Source organism: Thermobia domestica, chromosome 12, assembly GCF_964235325.1.
Source record: "Thermobia domestica chromosome 12, izTheDome1.hap1.1, whole genome shotgun sequence".
Classification (NCBI taxonomy): Eukaryota; Metazoa; Arthropoda; class Insecta; order Zygentoma; family Lepismatidae; genus Thermobia; species Thermobia domestica.
In genome coordinates this window covers 137,358,565-137,378,095 of record NC_137465.1, presented here as the reverse complement: position 1 = coordinate 137,378,095, position 19,531 = coordinate 137,358,565, and the positions used below count along the sequence as shown (strand labels likewise).

The window sequence follows — 19,531 nt, the reverse complement described above, 5'->3', positions numbered from 1 at the left end:
AGGCTTTGCTAACGCTCACTTTAATTATTTATATGTAGCATTTACGTGGCAAGGGGGAAATTCTCCTCACATTTTCTCTGGTAACTGTGCCTAGGTGGAACTATCATGTTAATTTTATAAGTCTGAAATTTTTGGTGGGAGAGGAGCTCGAGGGGGCTGAACTTGTATTCATTGCAAGTTGGATAAAGTTGGTGCTAAGTTAATCTTCCGAAGCCCGCCCCTAGTTCTGCCAATAAACGTTGACCAGTCAACCTGGAAGTTTACTATTATATCAGCAAACAGAAGGGTGAAGAAATTTGTGAAGTCCCTTTGTCCAAACACTTTGAAAGCTGTTTGCATATAGGCTTATTAACGCCCAACCATGATAATTGCTACATCCCTTCAGATATAAAATACTTAGAGGCCAGGTAAGTTAAAGATAGGTTAAAGCTATGAATTCCGAGAATATAAAGAAAAAAATGTGAATGTAGAAGATGTATTTTTGAAGAAACTTAGATAATCATTCAAGAAAAGATGAAATATAATAGTGTCTTAAACAAGGCTACAAGGCTACATAGAGAAGATATCTGTGGTGGAACATTATAGCAAATAGTAACATAAAATTCTGTTTGATGAGACGGAAGTAGTAAAGGCAGAGGGAAAAAGATAAAAATAAGGAAAGAATGGAGATTACAATAAACAAGAACATTAATTAAAAAGATAAGCACGTGCCATTTCTTCTCCGATCAGGAAGATTGTGAAAGAAGAAGAAGAAGAAGAAGAACGTATAGCTTAAAACAAAAAAACATAGAAGCAATATTAGTATAACAAAGGAAGATAAACATAAAAAAAGAGAAAAACAGCTAATATAATTTTAATTAAACGCTGCCCTCGGCTAATATAATTTTAATTTAACGTTGTCCTATTAAGTTAAAAAATTCAAATATCACTTCATAAAATATAATCAAAACAGAACTGAATTCATAATGTTTTATAAAATATCACTCAGAGAATCGAAAACCTCTAATTTTTTATTTAGCTTATCGAAAAGAAAAGGAGCCGCGTTGGCTCAGTGGTAGAGCGTTCATTTTTGGTGGATGGGGTACCAGGTTCGATCCCAGTTTGCGCAAAACGGACTTTGTGGCGGGTAAATACCGTGTTCGTGGATATGCTCGAAGTTATCTTATTTTCTCCCACAATCTTCACTCCACCATTTCATTCATTCTCATCGTCACCGTCTCCTTTAGCCAACACGGCGTACTGGGACGAAACCTGAAAGATTGCATTGCATTATAGAAAAAAATTAATAAAAGTCTAGAATTTTTATATATTTCAACACTTATCAGGAAGTCTCTTAAATCCGGTCCCATTATTATTATTATTATTATTATTATTATTATTATTATTATTATTATTATTATTATTATTATTAGTAGTAGTAGTAGTAGTAGTAGTAGTAGTAGTAGTAGTAGTAGTAGTAACATTAAAAGACAAGTAAGCATCTTACTTAACCTCGTTTTAATATAAAATCATTTAATTGGTGTGTACGGATGAGAGATTGATACAGTCCTTAATTCTTTCTTCATCCGAAGTCTCTGTACAAGAAAATAGTCTGCATTACATACGTGGGAATTTGTAATAATAACGTCAGTGAGCTCTTGTGTTTTGATACGTCTGGCAGAGCACGTTCTCATTTGATAGTTCAAATAAATAGTTCTATCTAAAACTATTCATGTGTGCTCTATCACACCAATTATAAACTTTTGTTCAAACACGTGAGTCCAAAATACTTACATTTTTGAACCTATTCTATTCTCAGCACATAAATATTACATGTAGACTATGAAGAGTTTTGCTCAAGAACGTTCTACACTATACTAATGCAATATAATTAAAATTAAATAAAAAAAATAAATAAGGCATGTTACGTTGGGGCGTCCTTCACTCAACAAATGTAACGATCACACTTCATAGAATCAAACGTTGCCTAAATGTACTCTGTTGATGCTAAACTCCTCTCTGTATCATCCACATTCGCACCACCCATTTGCTTACACAGCCACGACATTAATGCATTGGACTGCAAGTAAGCATGAGGTTGTCAATAACCAATGACTGGTACTGTCTTCTACGAGTGGCAAACCGTAAATATTATAGAACAAACGAGAAATAATATATATATTTAAATACTAGCAGCGTTCACCCCGCTTCGCTGCGGTCACCCCGGAACGCAATAAACTTTGTTACTTAGATAATTTTTACTTTTTCGCTTTCAAGTGATATGATAAAAACCATAGAAGATTGCAGTAAATCTTAACATTATATCGCCTGTCATTTATGTTAACCCGCCCCGCTTCGCTGCGGTCATCCCGGTGCTGGCATATTGTAAAAGTGTCTGTAAAAATAAGCAAATCAATTAAAAAATTTTAAACAGAAGATTCAAGCTATTTTCCGCTGTATATCGCCTGTCATTTATGTTAACCCGCCGAGTGACACGGTCATGCGGGTTGCATATAAATACGTTTATTTTTACCTATGATGAACTAATAACAAAGGATTTGTACGTTATGGACACTTGAATGGTCAATTATCTCAAGACACTGGTAATTAAAAATTAAAGTGATATGATAAAAACCATCTAGGGTCCAAATCCTAATAACCCCCCAAAAATGAAAGAAATTGGTTCAGCCGTATTAGCGTGATGAGCGGACAAAGGATTTTGTACGTTCTCTTTTATATATATAGATAAACTAATTATTTGCTGAGCAAAACTATATATTTTCATTAAAATTCAACACGTGTTACAGTTTCGCCAACTAACTCTTTGGCTTCATCAGACACTATGTGATACAGGATAACTGTACAATCGTATATACATACAACAGCTAAGATATCTTTCTTCTGATTGGCTACTGGCAGCAGCAAATCTCTTTCAATTATACTTATTTGATTTTTTTTTTTTTTTTGTATAGGTGCACTCTATTGTTGCTAATTACACAAAGTGACGATCTTAACTAATTTAAACTAACAATTTTAACCATTTTAACGCCATTTTAAATGGAAACGTAAATCAAGACGTGTGGCGATGCCTTTTTGGAGCCAATTTGTGTGCTTTACAAAAAGCAAAAAAAAAAAAAAAAAAAAAAAAAAAAAAAAAAAAAAAGGTGGCGGAATCAGACCTATAGCAGTTGGTGTTTTTCGAAGACTAGCATCCAAGATAGCTGTTTCGCTCGTTTACAACCAATGCTCTCAATACTTACAACCACACCAACTGGGGTTTGCAACTAAAAAAGGTAATGAAGCTATTATACATGCCACACGGACATACATAAATGAAAATGAAAACGCAAACAAAGTAATCTTAAAAATTGATTACAAAAAATGCCTTTAATTCGGTGGAAAAAAGATTTAATGCTAAAAGGAGTGAAATCTTTTATGCCACATTTGTATCCTTTTTTTTTTTTTTTTTTTTTTTTTTTTTTTGCAAAGCTATGCTTATCCATCAATATTATTTTATGGAGAAAGAACTATCTCATCGCAAGTAGGATGCCAACAGGGAGATCCTGCAGGTCCAATGTTGTTTAGTTTGGCTATTCATCCGATAGTCCAAGCGGTTTGCTCTGAATTGAACGCCTTTTATCTGGATGATGGAACCCTAGGAGGATCGCCGAATATAGTCATAGAGGACATGAAGCATTCAATTGCAGAATCAAAAAAAATTGGGCTAGAGGTGAATCCATCGAAATGTGAACTCTATTACACATCGTGTAAATAGACACAGTCGTAGAAACCCAATTTAAAGAGCTATTCCCAAGCATACGTATTTTACAACCAGATGAATTATCGTTATTAGGATCTCCGCTCCACGAAGAAGGATATGATCTACATTTCCAGAACAATATGAATAGTTTCAAAGTAATAACTGAGAGACTAAAACTTTTACCAAATCACATAGTTTATTTTCTTCTCAAAAATTGCTTCGGCATTCCAAAACTAACGTACTTTTTAAGAACTGTTCCAACATGGAAAAGACCATCTAAAGTTTTACAGATAGATAATTATTTGAAAAAGGCATTACAGCTAATAATCAGCTATTCCCTAAACGAAACCCAATGGACACAAGCAAGCCTTCCAGTCCACCTAGGAGGTCTAAATATACGGAAAGCATCGGACTTGAGTCTACCAGCCTTCCTTTCCTCTTGCCATGGGGTGCGTCCACTTGTCTCCAATATTTTAAATAGTTCAGTTGACAACGTGGATATACATCACATGGATGAAGCTTTGGAAATTTGGAAGGGGATCTACAAAAATTCCTGAGACAAAAGAATTACAAAAAAGTTGAGGATGCAATATTATTACAGGAAGTAATAGATAATGAAGTAATTCCTGAAAGTATAATTGACACTGTGCGTATGAAAGCTTTACAGAAAAAAGAGACCGGTGCTTCGTTGCAAGCCACGCCATCTAAAACAATTGGAACCGTCTTAGATAACAAAGTTTTTCAAATATGTGTAGCTTTGCGTCTGGGGGTAAATATCTTTCATAAATTTACTTGTACATGCCAAAGCAGACTGGATGAAAAAGGGTTACACGCACTAAGTTGTACTAAAAGTGGAGGAAGATTAGTACGCCATGGTGAATTGAACAACATAATAAAACGAACACTGGCGAGCATTGATTTTCCAAGCATTTTGGAACCACCAGGAATGTTTCGAGAAGATGGAAAGCGGCCAGATGGAATTACCCTAGCTCCATGGAAAATGGGTCAACGGTTGATATGGGATGTCACATGCGTGGATACCTTTGCACCATCTTATTTGCCATCAATACAAAACGAAGCAGGTAGTGCAGCTGAAGTGGCCTGCAAGAGAAAACACTCCAAATATTCTAAACTAAAAGAAGAGCACCTTTTCGTTTCTTTTGCAACTGAAACTATGGGGGTTTTCAGCAAAGAAGCTCAAAAATTTTTGAAAGAACTGGGTTCCAATTTGATTACTAAATCAAGCGACGCCAGAAGCCAACAATTTTTAGTACAACGCATTACCCTAGCTATACAAAGAGGCAATGCGATTAGTATCGTAAGTTCCTTCCCTTCGCACAAGTTAGAAGAAATCTTTTATCTTAATTAAACATAAATTTTCCCTTATAAATTTTCAAAAATAATTCATTTTAGCGACTCATTCTTGAAAAATATTTGATGTATAGAATATCCATTATTTAACGGATTCATAAGATCATAATGCATAAATAGCTTATATTTTTCATATCTGTAATTTCTTGCTCTGTATCTTCACAATATCATTGTGGCATTGGGGTTTTATATTTCCCATCTAAATGTACTAAAAGTCTTTCACCTGTACTTTAAAACTCTTTCTGTGATAGAATTAATTTTCATGTTATTTCGTAAGGTTTGCCATTTTGTAAATCATATAATTTAACAGGCATAAAAATTGCATCATAATTGTATTAAATTGTTAAATATACTCAGAATTAAAAAAAAACTAACAATTAATCTTTTCATTCATTTTTACGTTTATCAGATGTTTAAACATGATATATGCGACTGTTTAACAAAATGTAATTATAATGCATTTAATCATTTATTGATATTCAAATATATGCAACAAATATCGCGACTATTTTGTTTAATGAACATCTCCCATGTCGCGACATTTATGTGTGTAATTATAATGTATATTTATTTATTTATTTATTTATTTTGTAATTATTATTTTTATGTACGGAAATATACAGTTTTAAGAACAATTAATTAACTTCAACAATTAAGTAAATAATTACACACACACACACACACACACGCATATATATATATATATATATATATATATATATATATATATATATATATATAATTAATAAATAAACATATAAACACTATTACACCTAAATATGCACACATATACACATAGACACATATATAACATGTACAACAATCAATATATATATTCACATTTATACTTTATGTATTTATTTAACAATCACCAGAAGCTTTTGTAACAATTTATTCCACTGTTGGTCTATGTTAAGTCCTGAGTTCCAGTTCATTACTTTATTACCCTCCATTTCAATACACCTTGCCTTCTTCCATTTTCTGACTATACCTCTACCTTCATGGCCTAGAATTTTCACTTCTTTCCAATTTACTGCATGTCCCATGTCCCTTATGTGTTTGTAGACCGCATTTTTGTCCCTCTCTAACCTAACGTAATCTTTATGTTGTTTTATACGTTCTCTAAGTTTCTTTCCAGTTTCTCCAATATAAACCATATCACACTCGCTGCACTGAATTTTGTATATCACTCCTTTTTTTTCTCCATCAATGTCCCTTGCTCTTCTTCTCTTTTTTTCCTTCTTTTCTCCCTTATTACTTCCAGTAGTCTCTTGCTTCCTTTTCTGTATGTTGATATGCCTCCCATCTTCTTCAACATTCTTTTAATAATTTCTGTTTCTTCTCCCAAACTTTCCATCCCCCACCACATTTTTCTTTCTCCTATCCCTCCTTCACTTCGTTCTCCATCTTGTCTTCTTTCTTCTCTTTCTCCATTTTTGTTCTCCCATCTTCTGTACTTTAACTTTTATCTATCATATCCATTATTCTCTAGCTGCTTATGGAATGTTTGTAAGCTTTGTTCTCCTTTGCCTTTTTCACTGCTTATTGCATAATTCTTTTCTCCATATTATTGATAAAATTCATTATGGTCGAGTGATCCACATAACTTTCGGCGTGGCAATAGTTTCCCGACGAGCAACTTTTTTGGTACCATTCTGTGTAGATAACTCTTTGCTTTCTCCTTATTCTCATATCCAGGAGCACTATAGCCTCTTGCTTTTCCACCTCGAGCTCTAGTTGTATGCCTTTCTCTGTATCCCCAACTTCTTTTACAGTCTTTTCCAATTGCCTTACAGTTCCTTTCCAAATCCCTATGCAATCATCAACATATCTACCAAAAAACACTAATTTGTCACATCCTTTTATACTTATTTTCTTCTCCCAGTCGTTCATAACAATTTCTGCCAGCACCGGACTCAACTTGGAACCTATGCTTATTCTCTCTTTAATTTTTACTAACTTTTCACCTATAACTGTTATTCCATATAGTCTTCAGGGCCTCCTTCAGTCCTTCTCCACTCCAACCATTGATCCTCCTATCCTTTATCAATTCTGTAATGACTTTAATAATGGTGTTCCTACTTAGGCTTGGAAACATAGTTTTCATATCAATACTGAACATGATTGTTTTAGCTTTGTTCTGTCCTACTTGCTCTATCCTTCATTTGAACTCTATCGAGTTTTTCACACTGCTGGTTTCTTGTTGTTTCCTCAACATTTCTATAGTCTTCTTTAACCCCTCCTCTAGTGCTTCAAATATATTCCCTCTGCAATCTAATAAAAAGGGGTTTGCTGCTGCCAGTAGCCAATCAGAAGAAAGATATCTTAGCTGTTGTATGTATATACGATTGTACAGTTATCCTGTATCACATACTGTCTGATGAAGCCAAAGAGTTAGTTGGCGAAACTGTAACACGTGTTGAATTTTAATGAAAATATATAATTTTGCTCAGCAAATAATTAATTTATATTTAATTATAACAAGGCAAAGCTTCTATTTATGGGAAATATCACAACATATATATATATATATATATATATATATATATATATATATATTAGGCTGGTTCATCAGCAATGGGTTTCTTAAAAAGTTTCAGCTGCATAACGAGACACACTGTGCCTTATTTCTTTTTGATATTGAGAACCTCCACCAAAAGTTTACTTTAGTTGATCTTTGAAATTATTATGTAGATTTCACGAAATATATGGTTCGTGGGAAAGTAAGAATATGTGCATCGTTCTGGATTTTACAAAGGTTGTCCTTTCTCCTTCGTGGTAGGATATAGAAGACACTGATGATCCTCAATATGTGGTTCTGAGTCGAGCAAAAAGGTTAAATACACATGGAAATTCTCTTCATACACTTTTGACCTTAGAAATAACTTCAGTACTTGACCTTTTTCATATATCCGACCGCAAGGCAATGAGAAGTATTGAAACTGTGGCTAAATCGACAGGTTTAAGCATTGAAGGAAAGACTCCCTCAACAAGTTCCATCCGACGCCACCGAAGGAAAAACAGAAAAGAAGTAGGAAAGAGGATCTTGTCTGTAATGGCTGGTCCTGCCATACCTCCACCTGTTCTACTTCTACTTCACTAGGATACAAAGATGCTGCCACACATTGATCCTTATCATTGTAGCAATGTTCATAGAATTGCTTTGGTAGGACCTGGAAACGGCATAGAGTTTTAATTGGTGTGCCGCAGTCCCTAACAACACAGATATAGTTCAAGTCGAAGCTTGTTTTTCGGCAATCCTAGCATGTGACTTGCAGGATCAGATTAAATGACTTAGTCTCCGACACAACAACATTCAGTACTGGACTTTTGCAGAAGGCATGCATCAAAACTCAGCAGATGTTGAGTAAGAAGCTCTTCTGAATTTCCTGCCGGCATCATATTTTGGAAGTCATTCTGTTCGACGTCTTCAAGTACGAATATGGTCCTTCGGCAGCTCCCTGTTTGCTCGGTTCAAGGGGCAGTGAGATTGAACATGATTATTAGAGCTCGGCACTCGACGATCCTGATCTGAGAGAAAGCTTATCGGAATCAGGGCACGTAGCAGACCTGAAATACAGAGCATTGGGTTCGTGAAAAATGCAATTGAATTTTCTGCACATCCGCATGACGATTACAAAGAATTTCTGGTTATTTCATATACCTTCTTGGGTGAACAGCCTGAAGGAGAAGTCGCACTAAAACCCTGGCACTTCCCACCATACCAGGTGGATGGTAAAGGCTATTTATATGATAAAGATATTCCTCTTCCGGGAGAAGCTGAAACTAACTGCGAATGAACTTAAGACAGTTACAAACGTTAGCGTCTTCGTTAGTTTTTTGTACTGTTTTTACTGGCATAAAGGCACCACCGAGAAAACGAGAAGGATCTTCGATGTGTACTTCCAATGGGCCAAGAGAAGTCCCTTACTTTTCTCGCAATAGACCCGTGGGAGGATAATTCTGCATACCAGGAATTTAAGAATGCTCTGAAGGACATGGCAGTTGTGCAAACACTCCTGATTGTGCGATCGTTCTTGCTACCAATTTTAACAATTGCCCAACGAAGAATGAGTCCCAGGAACAGTATTTTTAAAGTTGGTAGCAATGCATCATAAAGATATCCCGCCTGTTCCGAAGTTTTCCTTTAGTCGACGTGAAAATTTTACAAGTGCGAAATGTTCATCCCTTGACGCTACCTGCATTCCTGATTCATTTAATATAGGATTTGCATTTCTATTTTTGTACTGACATTAACATTTCTCTTAAAAGTGAGGGAAAACGAATGGATGCATCAAGACAACGTAGAAAATTTTACGCACGTAGTCATTTGTTTCGTATCGAAGTGTTGTATATCTAAATAAAAGCTGTTTCAAAAGTGCTTTGGATATAAGAAAATCATTTTTGGGGGGACCCCTAAATTTTGGACTAGAAAAACAAAACTTAGTAAATGGACTCTTTATAGTAAATAGTACAAATCGAAAATGTGTCTAAATTACGAGTCTCGTAGGATAAAAACTTTTTTAAAATTGAACCACCATATATATATATATATATATATATATATTATTGAATAACCAAAAAATGAACCTGTTTGAGTTCTATGTCGTTTCTATCGTACACAGTCTATGCATATAATATCCGCACTGGCATATGATCGACAGGAGTTTATAATTGATAGTAGCACAAATTAAACAGATAAATAGATAATAAAACTATTTGTTTTTAGGTGCATAATTAAAAGTTAAATTAATTTCAAGGCACTGGCGTAAGAGCGAGAAGGCACAAAACCGAAACGACGTAGTGTCAAAACAGGTATCTGAGCTGAACTTTCGGCCGTGTACCATTTCGGTTCTTCACCGCATTGCCCCAGTAGGCATTCACTCTTGCAAGAGAGAAAACATCTGTGACAATTTAAGAAAATATTGCGTGGCAACCCTGTTCTAACCCGTGCGAACCTCGTCTAAAGAGCCCCGAACTAGTACACACAATTTACACGACATCATTCACTGACAGACGAAGGTTCTATTCTAGCAAAGATAGTTAATTTCAAAGAAGCGCTAATTTTTTTAATTGAAAATTTGGCAAGTGTAATGCATAAAACGCCCTTTTCACAGATACAAAACTTAACGTTTGCACAATATTATACTGAAAATTTCATTTTTATGTGGTGATTATATGACTTACATTGACATACTTCTTTCTGATAACGAGTTTCTCAATTTCTGAAGTTTTCTGTAAAATTTATTGCTTTCAATTTGTAAAACAATTATACATGTGAGGAAATAAAGAGACAAACCTAAGGAAAACAGTTGATAGTAATCAAGGTCGGATCCAAGATTTTCTGAGGGAGGGAGGTGCACCAATAACATTTGAATTAAATTTGATTTTTCTTAATGACTTCAGGCATCTGTGGTGAATAAAAAATACTATGTTGCTTGATGAATCCTTTTGCTTCAACCTTCAGAAAATCGACTCAAACTATTGCTTTTGCAAAGCTCTGCTTACTTTTAAGCCCTAAATGGAAACATGATGGCAGAAAGTTTCAGAAAATGTTATTTTCACTCTAGCGTTTCATTTTAGATAGTGCATACTTACAAAGAAAGGGGATGCACGTGCACCGGTGCAACCCTCTAAATCCGGCCCTGATAGTAATTACTCTTGCGGCTTGCTGAGGTATCGAGACTCGAAGAGTTGAAACATAGATAGCGCCAATAAAGAGTATTAAGAATAAAAACATCTAGTGACATAATTGAATGTTACTCGTAAAAGTCAACATCATTAAGCAGTTAATACATTGAAGAAAAGAAGTAAATTTAGTCTTATTATATCATAAATGTTTTTCACTTGTTTTATGTTCTGAATTCATAACACATGGGCGGGCAAGATGGGGCGCTCGCTCTCCCTAGAGGAAATTGTACTTCAGAATATCGAAAATCCAATAGAATTTTTACATTAGTTACAGCAAAATTTGAAACTATTTTTGAAACGTCGCTTATACTTGCCCCCCCCCCCCTTAGAAACCACAACATGGGCGCCCTCGTGCGACACTCTTAATGCTGCCATGCAGCAACCAAGTTCAAAAGGTTTGATCTGAAGTTATGTTATGCTTTATATATAGTTTTGTGTTTTGGAGTTGCTACGACACAGTCTTCTGTATCCATAAGGACATACGAAGGCAAGAGGCCTCAAGTATTGAAAAGTTGCATTAATATAACATCATTTTCGTGTTCCTAAAAGTAACCAAGTTAATATTCAGCTTATAAAATTCTCCATTTGGTAGTTTTATTAGTGTTGAAGCATTATAAAAGGCATGTCTTGTTAGATGATGCATGATCATGTAAACTTACTGAAGTTCAAATTTTAATCTAGAACTAATCCTCGGATGCCACTGATGTCAATCTAGAAAGGAAGTTCTCCTCTTGCTTGTGTTTCAAAATTATTCTTCAGTTATTTTGTTCAAGTTCAAACTCCAGTTAATTTCAGATTAAATTGTCATAACTGGCAAATTGTTGAAACGTTCTTGCTGAATTAATTATCTCAGCTACGTTTTGATCAATTTGAATTTGGAAAAAACTCTTTTCACTAGATGACGCCATCAGTGGATTGTCAAGAAAAATGTGAATTGAAATGCATTTATATTTGTACTTGACAACCAAGAATAGATTAGCAAAACAATCTAGCGCGGGGACTGAATCCAAGTAATCGAACCAATTAGCTTAAATCTGCCCCTGACAGTACAAGGCTAAGGTCAGAGATGCAACCTATAGAAAAAAATACTTCGTATCCTGAATCCATACCAAAATAGTTTCTTTCAATCTTTCACAGTTAGTAACAAGTGGAACGGATATACTTACATTGAAAATCAAAGTAACATTAGTTTTCCTACTTCTGGTTTCAGTAGAATAGTAAGAACTAGGACAAAATCTATTCTGGGAATCCCGAATCAATATTTTAAAACCGTTTTTTTCGCTCTATGAGAGTCAATATTTGAAATGCAAGTGACGGTAGATATCTCCTACCTTCGATTACAATAGAGAAATAAAGTAACAGATGGAACGTATTTTTCTTCGTTACTGAATCCATATTAAAGAACTGTACTTACTATCTACTTCAGTATTTCCATTATGGGGATCAGAAGATTTCCACCACCTCCGGTTCGAATAAAGTGATAAAGGTAAAGACCATACTTGTTCTTTGGGCCCTGAATTCATATCAAACACTCAACATTGAGACGTTTAATTGATTCTAACAAACTCCTCCTTGTTATCTTTTACCACTTTTGTTATACGAGGGATTCATTTGCTGAAGTTGTGAGAAGAAGAAACATAACATTTCTACCCTCCGTCTCAATGCATAGAAAAGTCAACAATTTTCTTAAATTATTATTTTTGCGTTACAAGAGTTATTTACAATACTGGACATGAACCTTTTAAACACTGCAAGGAACTTCAGCTACAAATTTAAAAATAAAACGTGTCCGAAATGACGAAAAAAAATGGACTTAAATCCGTTGTGTACTAAACGTCCCACATGACGATGAGCGTTGAAAACGGAAATGATTGACTTTTACCGTTTTTAGGTTTTAATAGAGGGACAATGGAAAGGATCAGAACCTATTTTTGGGACACTGAAGTCACGTTAGAAGCAAAAACTGCTTTACGCTCTTCCTTACCGTTTTGCTCTGATACTTTCCGACATGCAGACGGAGGGGCGCATCCGTTCTATAAGATTTTCGATACTTATGCATAGTATAGGTAGGAAGTCTAAAAAATACACATAGTCCAATCAATATATACATTAACCTGGAAAAAATCATAACAAGCTGAAGTTTTGTACACACCTTTGGGAAGATATAAATAACAACATACTAAATGTCCTGAAATATCCTGTGACGATTTGGGCCGCCAAATTATGGTTTTTAATTGTGTCATTGCTCGTAAGTTACAACTATGAAACTTTTGAAACTTTTTAATAGAATCATCTTAGCACATACATGATATAGTTAAAAAAATAAAAAGGGTGTTTTTGGTATTTTACATATACGGAAATAGGTAGTTTTAAGTTTTGTTACAAATTGTGTAATTACAACTGTGAAACTCTTGAAACCCTTTTTATAGGATCATTTTAGCACACACATGATATGGTTAAAAAATAAAAAGTGTGCTTTTGGTATTTTTGCAATTATTATTTTTGTAGTCAGAGTTCAACTCATGAATCGTTCTAAGCCTTCTATATTCTACTGTCCAGAAAATGAAGACCTTTGTTGGATACCTTTTGAAAATATTATCTGGGAAGTTCCTGTTCCATCTCTTACAAGCCAATTATCCCGGGCTTACGCAACTGGAAACAAATTAAAAGAAGACATCATATCATCAATGAAAACAGTAAGCTGTGAAATATAGGACACAATATTTCGTATGTAAATTATGTAATTCTAAGAAGTATTACTGGTATGTATGTTTATTGTTTTCATCTATGTACATTAGTCTATTATTTCTTATTTCTGTTGATAAGGTTTGTAATAATCACCATTGTTAGGCCTATATTTTCCATTCACAAAACCGCAAGATTATTACAAAAAAGGTATCCCTTTTTGTTATTTAATCATACCTAGTAAATGCAAACTAATCCTATAAAAAGTTACAAAAGTTTGTTAGTTGAAAGCAATGGTACAATTGGGAAAAAGTCATAGTCAAAGTACGAAAATATAATATTATGGTAATACCAAAACTACACATTACACCAGTTCTATTTTTAAGCATACCTAAGATTTACTAAGATGATTATTTGAAAAAGTTTTAAAGTGTGACAGTTGCCTCTTCAGAGTAGGGATGGCCAAAATTTTCGGAAATCAGAAATTTCGCTTTCCGGATTTTTCGAATTCCAGATTTTTCCGAAATCAAATTATCCGAATTACGATTTTTTTTCGATTTTACTTTCCGGAATCCGGAAAGTAAAAATTCCGGAATTGGCCATCACTACTTCAGACGAAGGGCATAATCTGTTAACAACAGTAAATCTGTATATTTTTGTACATTTAAAACAACAACAACAACAATAATAATAATAATAATAATAATAATAATAATAATAATAATAATAATAATAATAATAATAATAATAATAATAATAATAATAATAATAATTGCAAAAATACCAAAAGCATCCTTTTTTATTTTTAACCATATCATGTATGTGGTAAGGTGATACTATTTAAAAAGTTTCAAAAGTTTCATAGTTGTAACTTACGAGCAATGACACAATTTGTAACAAAACTTAAAACTGTATATTTCAGTAAATAAAAAATAATTACAAAAATACAAAAAACACCCTCTTTATTTTAAACCATACCATGAACGTGTTGATAGAAATGTACAAAAAAGCTTCAAAAGTTTCATAGTTGTAACTTTTTAGCAACGGTACAATTTGTGAAAAACTCTAAAATTTGCTTGGTATGTCTATTAATGTTTGACAGTGTAATGTTTTGCAAGGTTACTTAAAATCTTCTAAACGAGCAAAAATTAAGCTTTCATTTGACACCTGGGTGAGCCCAATAAAATTAAAAATAAGGAAGTTATGGTAATTTTAGTTTCAGGATGCTGAGTGCCTAAAAGTGAAATTGAAGCAAAATTCATATTTTTCAAAAATTTCTCCCCGGCCCATTTCTCATCCAAAAAATCGCAAAAAATTAATTTAGCATTTCATTGGTATTTATGTGTGAATCATTTTGAAGACAATCTAAGACATTGAAGCGCGGTCATGTTTTAAAAGTAGGTGATTTGACATGGAATGACCCTATTGCAAATACAACATGAGTTATAGCTATTAAAGTGAGAACCAGTTATGACCTTTAGAAACCACAGATCGGCGGCCATTTTCCAATATGGCGTCAAACCCGTCACCGGATATTTCAGGACTTTCAGTATGTTGTTATATACACCTTCCCAAAGGTATGTGCAAAATTTCAGCTTGTTATATTTTTTCCGGGTTTAGCTTTTTTATTTGGTCTAATTTGACTGCACTAACATGTAAAATGAAAGAGTAACACTTAACTCTTTACAAAGTAATGCATATATTGCATATTGTAAAAAATATCGTGTTGCACTGAAAAAAATTGTAGGTGGCGTACATAAAAAGGTAGGTTATATGCGTATTTCCTGTAGCTTTTGGACTTAACGTACACCAGACGTATAACTGAAAATGCATGTTTTATAATACTTTCCATATAAATGTTCCATCTGTACGTACTTTCCGTATGAAACAATATAGGCGGTCAGGATCTAACATAAAAATGGACGTATATAACATATAGCTAAGGAATACGGATAACATAAGTATATGCATGTGATATACGGAAAACTGTCAAATGTTAGACGTCCTGCAACGGCATGATGTAACATCTAAGGGCAGTGCGTATGTAGCATATAGATAACGTATGTTCCATACTGATTTCTGTACTAAGGAAGAGGATTCCGTATGTTTATAAAATATACCGCTGTCCGGAGAATGGATTTTTCTCAGTGTAGGGCAGTAGACTAAACAATTAGTACAGTAGATTTGGAGTTTTTCCCATAACCTTTTCTTATCAAAAAACCTGTTATATACAATTATAGCCCAAATCATTGTAACTGTGTTCTGAAGACCAAAATAATGCTACCTAGAGGCTTTGCTGGTAAACGAATGGTTCCGGGGCCTAGGTAGCCAAGGAAAAGGATACTCCAGAACTCCAGGCAAGCTAAGAAGTCGCGGTTAAGAACTCTCAGTGCTCCCGGCAAACAAAGAGAGTGTGGTAAAATACCCATAGAGCTCCAGACAATTTAGGTAACGAGGAACTTCAGAGTTACATCAAAGCTGGTTTAGTTTAGTTTAAGTCCCTCAGAACTCCATGCAAGCTAAGAATTTTGCGTTAGATAAATCTCTCAGAACTCCAGGCTAGCTAAAAGAGAGGAATGACAGTCGAAAACGTATGCCGTTGGAGATCCTGCGTCGTCTTTTATACCCTCTTTGTGGGTGATGGCGGCGCTATTGTTCCTCTTCGGTTACATATCCCGTCAGTGATGGTGATACCTGTCATCTGCTTGCTAGTGATGGTAGTACTAAAGAAGTATATAGCTATGTTGACAAATATGAGGCATATGTAGGATATACAAATATCATAGAATAAAATCATTGATGTGGATGTATAGTAGAATAAAATCACTGGGTTATGTTTACTCTAAGTACCATTAAAGTATTAGGAAATGAACAAATATGTTGAGTTGATGAGTTTCCATGGCCTAAACTGTCTTCCATGAAATGACTAAAATAGTGCGTATTATAAATTGGTAAGTTTTATTACAAGATCTAATTTGTATTTAACTTGTAACTACTTACCTAAATCTGGATCATATTCATTTATAAACCTTCTTGTAATATATTTAACTGTAAGAGCTGAAAGATAAAAAAATAATATCATGCATTAAAATTAATATTAAATGATAAAAATAAACACTTAAATAAAATAAATAAATGAAAATGCTTATTATTAACAAGTCAACTATGTGAAATTTGTGATAGGAGTTTCTTGATTAAATGTAATATATATAAACGAACTCTCAATGGATTAGCTTGGTAAAGGTTACAATCCAAAGGAGAAGTTTATGTCTGCAGCGAAGAATTTTCGGGTTCCTAAAATATTACAACTAATTATAACCAAAATGCTTCGTGTGGAGTATTGTACTGTATGGATCAGAAACGTGGACATAACACAAAAATGATGAAAAACGACTTGAAGATTTCGAAATGTGGATGGAGAAGAATGGACAGAACTAGCTGGGTCGAGCGTACAACGAATGAGAAGGTGTTAGAAATTTTGGGGGAGAAAATAACAATTTTATATATTATTAAGAAGAGGAAGATAAACTGTTTGGGACATTGGGTAAGAAGGAACTATATCATGAGGATATGGTGGCAGGAAAGAGAGGGAAAGGGAGAAGGAGACTACAATTAATGAACAATACGTGCAGAGGAAGGAATTGTACGTTAAGACGAAGAGGTTACCTGAAGACCGTGGAGCATGGAAAGTTCTTAGTTGCAGCAAGTGACTGCCAATAGTAGCATAGTAACTCTGATAACGATGAGTGGAACTAAAATAACGAGTTATCACTAACAACACACATATTAACAAATCGAAGGAAAGTATGGAGTCGATGGAGATTTTAACCTTAGTCTACATTCTTTTTAACATTAGTTTTGAAGTTGATAACATCTAAAATTCAATAATAATTAACACTACTCTACTGCGTATAGAAAACATTAATCGATGTTTTGTTTTACTATTTCAATTTTTCGATTTGTGTCTCGCAAATGGTGACGCAAAACTATTGACACTGAAATTCCCATAACTCTAAGGGGTCAATAATTACGATTAGGTTGGCAAAAAAGATGTACGTATAACAAAAAATATATACATGTGTGGCTTCGCTACGATTTCAACTGAAGGAAACAACAGTAATCGATAGATGAAGAAGGATTTTGTTTGTTTGTTTGCTTATTCATTTTCTTTTTTTTTTTTTTATTTGCAGACTAAATTAAAAGAGAGGCACTTGTATAAATACTGGAATGTGCAGCAATTTTTTTTTTAAAAAGCCGTAAAGTGGTCTTACATTTTGTGTTTGTGTTGAAAAGTACTTGCAACGAGAGGTATGTACAATTTTACTATTCAATTTTTAATAACCATTTAATGGTTATTAAATGCGTTTTTTTACGTTCTCTACTATACTTACTGCGAAGTCTAATTTAATCCTCAATAGTAGCTTGTTTATGGTTGCTTAATTAGAGGTGCTTCACCTAAGTAAGGTTTTTGATAAAAGCTTGAAAAAACTTCATTTCTTTCAAAACGAATTTCTCTATATTAGCCACACTTTAAGAGTATGAGGGAGAAAAAAAATAATCTTCCGAAGAAATTCATTATTTTTATATTAATTTATTTAATTTTCGTGTGCTCTATCCTTCAGAAGAAGGATCATAGAAGACTAATCATTTTAAGCAACATTTCAACCAGTGCGTTTAATGTAACACTTGTTTAATATTTGGACGCAGTACAGAACATTAATGAGAAATAATATTCAACACCCACTGTACTTATTTATTTTTTTTTACTTACTAGTTGAAATGTCCGTTCTTCGTACTAGAAGAACTGGGCTATGGAAAATGTGTAAAAGGCATATTTTAATACTCTTTACCAATTTTAATGGGTATTTGAATCGAAATTAAACCAAGCTTGATCCCAAGCGCTAACCATGTTTAAAAGCTAATTTCAAACGCCGCAGTCACTTTTCTTTCTGTAAAAATTAAACACGCTTCCTGTACACTTATTAGGATGATCAATTCAATGTAATGATAAAGATCTGGATTCACCAAAGTGTCCAACCTTTATAAAATTGATTTTCAACAATTCAACCGTTTTCTAATTTGTGTCATTTTATGAATACCAAATTGAGAATTTTAAAATAGAAATTGACTTTTTCTCCTCTTTCGAAGAGGAAACCCAGATATGTGTTTACATATGTGTCCGTATATTTCTTAAATAAGTAGGGTAACTGTCCCAATAATTGACAGTGTACCAGTAATTGACACTGTCGTCTTTTTTCCGACGCAACAAGACTGCGGGACTAGGTACAAGCAAATGCTGCCACCTTTTCTTCCTTTGCAGTGTTGTTAATCCCACACCACTGTTAATATTTGCCTCTAAGTAGTAGTTCTCCAAAGAAAACAGAAAATCGATAGACAGTGCAAAATAGTATAACAGCTATATTAGCGAAAGAAATAAACATGTTTATCCAGGTGGAAACTTATAAATCAGCTTGATAAGTTGGTAGAAAATTACTAGAATATGGTTCATTAGAATAAGATATTAGGAGATGTCAATTACTGGGTCACAAGGTGTCAATTACTGGTGAATCTCACAAATCTTGGTGTCAATTACTGGTACAATGATCAACTTTTTGTATACATATTGTAAAAAATAATTATTAGTCTATTATTTTTATGATGGTCTATATAGATGAAGGAAGGATGCCTTCGTACCTTTACGAGAGATCAGTAAGCCAGGCTCATTTAAAGGGTGAAGAAACTTGCAATTTGTCAAACACTGTTCTTATACTGTCAATTATTGGGACAGTTACCCTAGTTTATATACAAAGTTTCGTAAGGCCCCTTGTCACTATATGGTAAGCGTACGCTCATTCGACGCGGAGAATCCCGGTTCGTTTTTCGTTTCGTGTTCTGTGGTTTAAATCCCACGTTAAGCTATAGGTTTATGTCTCATATAGTCTCACTGCTGACAGGGACAAATCAAACCAAGTTTCGTCTACTAATTTCAGTGATTCGTGAGATATTCTATTTCTGGCATACATCTTGAACCATCAATGGAACACG

The 19,531-nt window shown here is 34.0% G+C and overlaps 1 protein-coding gene across 1 annotated transcript in view; it reads right to left on the bottom strand.

Moving 5' to 3' along the window:
• The window catches only part of LOC145665793 (ras-like protein family member 12), a 493,554-nt gene that overhangs the window by 364,106 nt on the left and 109,917 nt on the right, over positions 1 to 19,531 (bottom strand). The window contains exon 2 of the mRNA XM_081732911.1: positions 16,487 to 16,543. Coding sequence (XP_081589037.1) covers positions 16,487 to 16,543 — 57 coding nt within the window. The remainder of the gene's footprint in view (positions 1 to 16,486; positions 16,544 to 19,531) is intronic.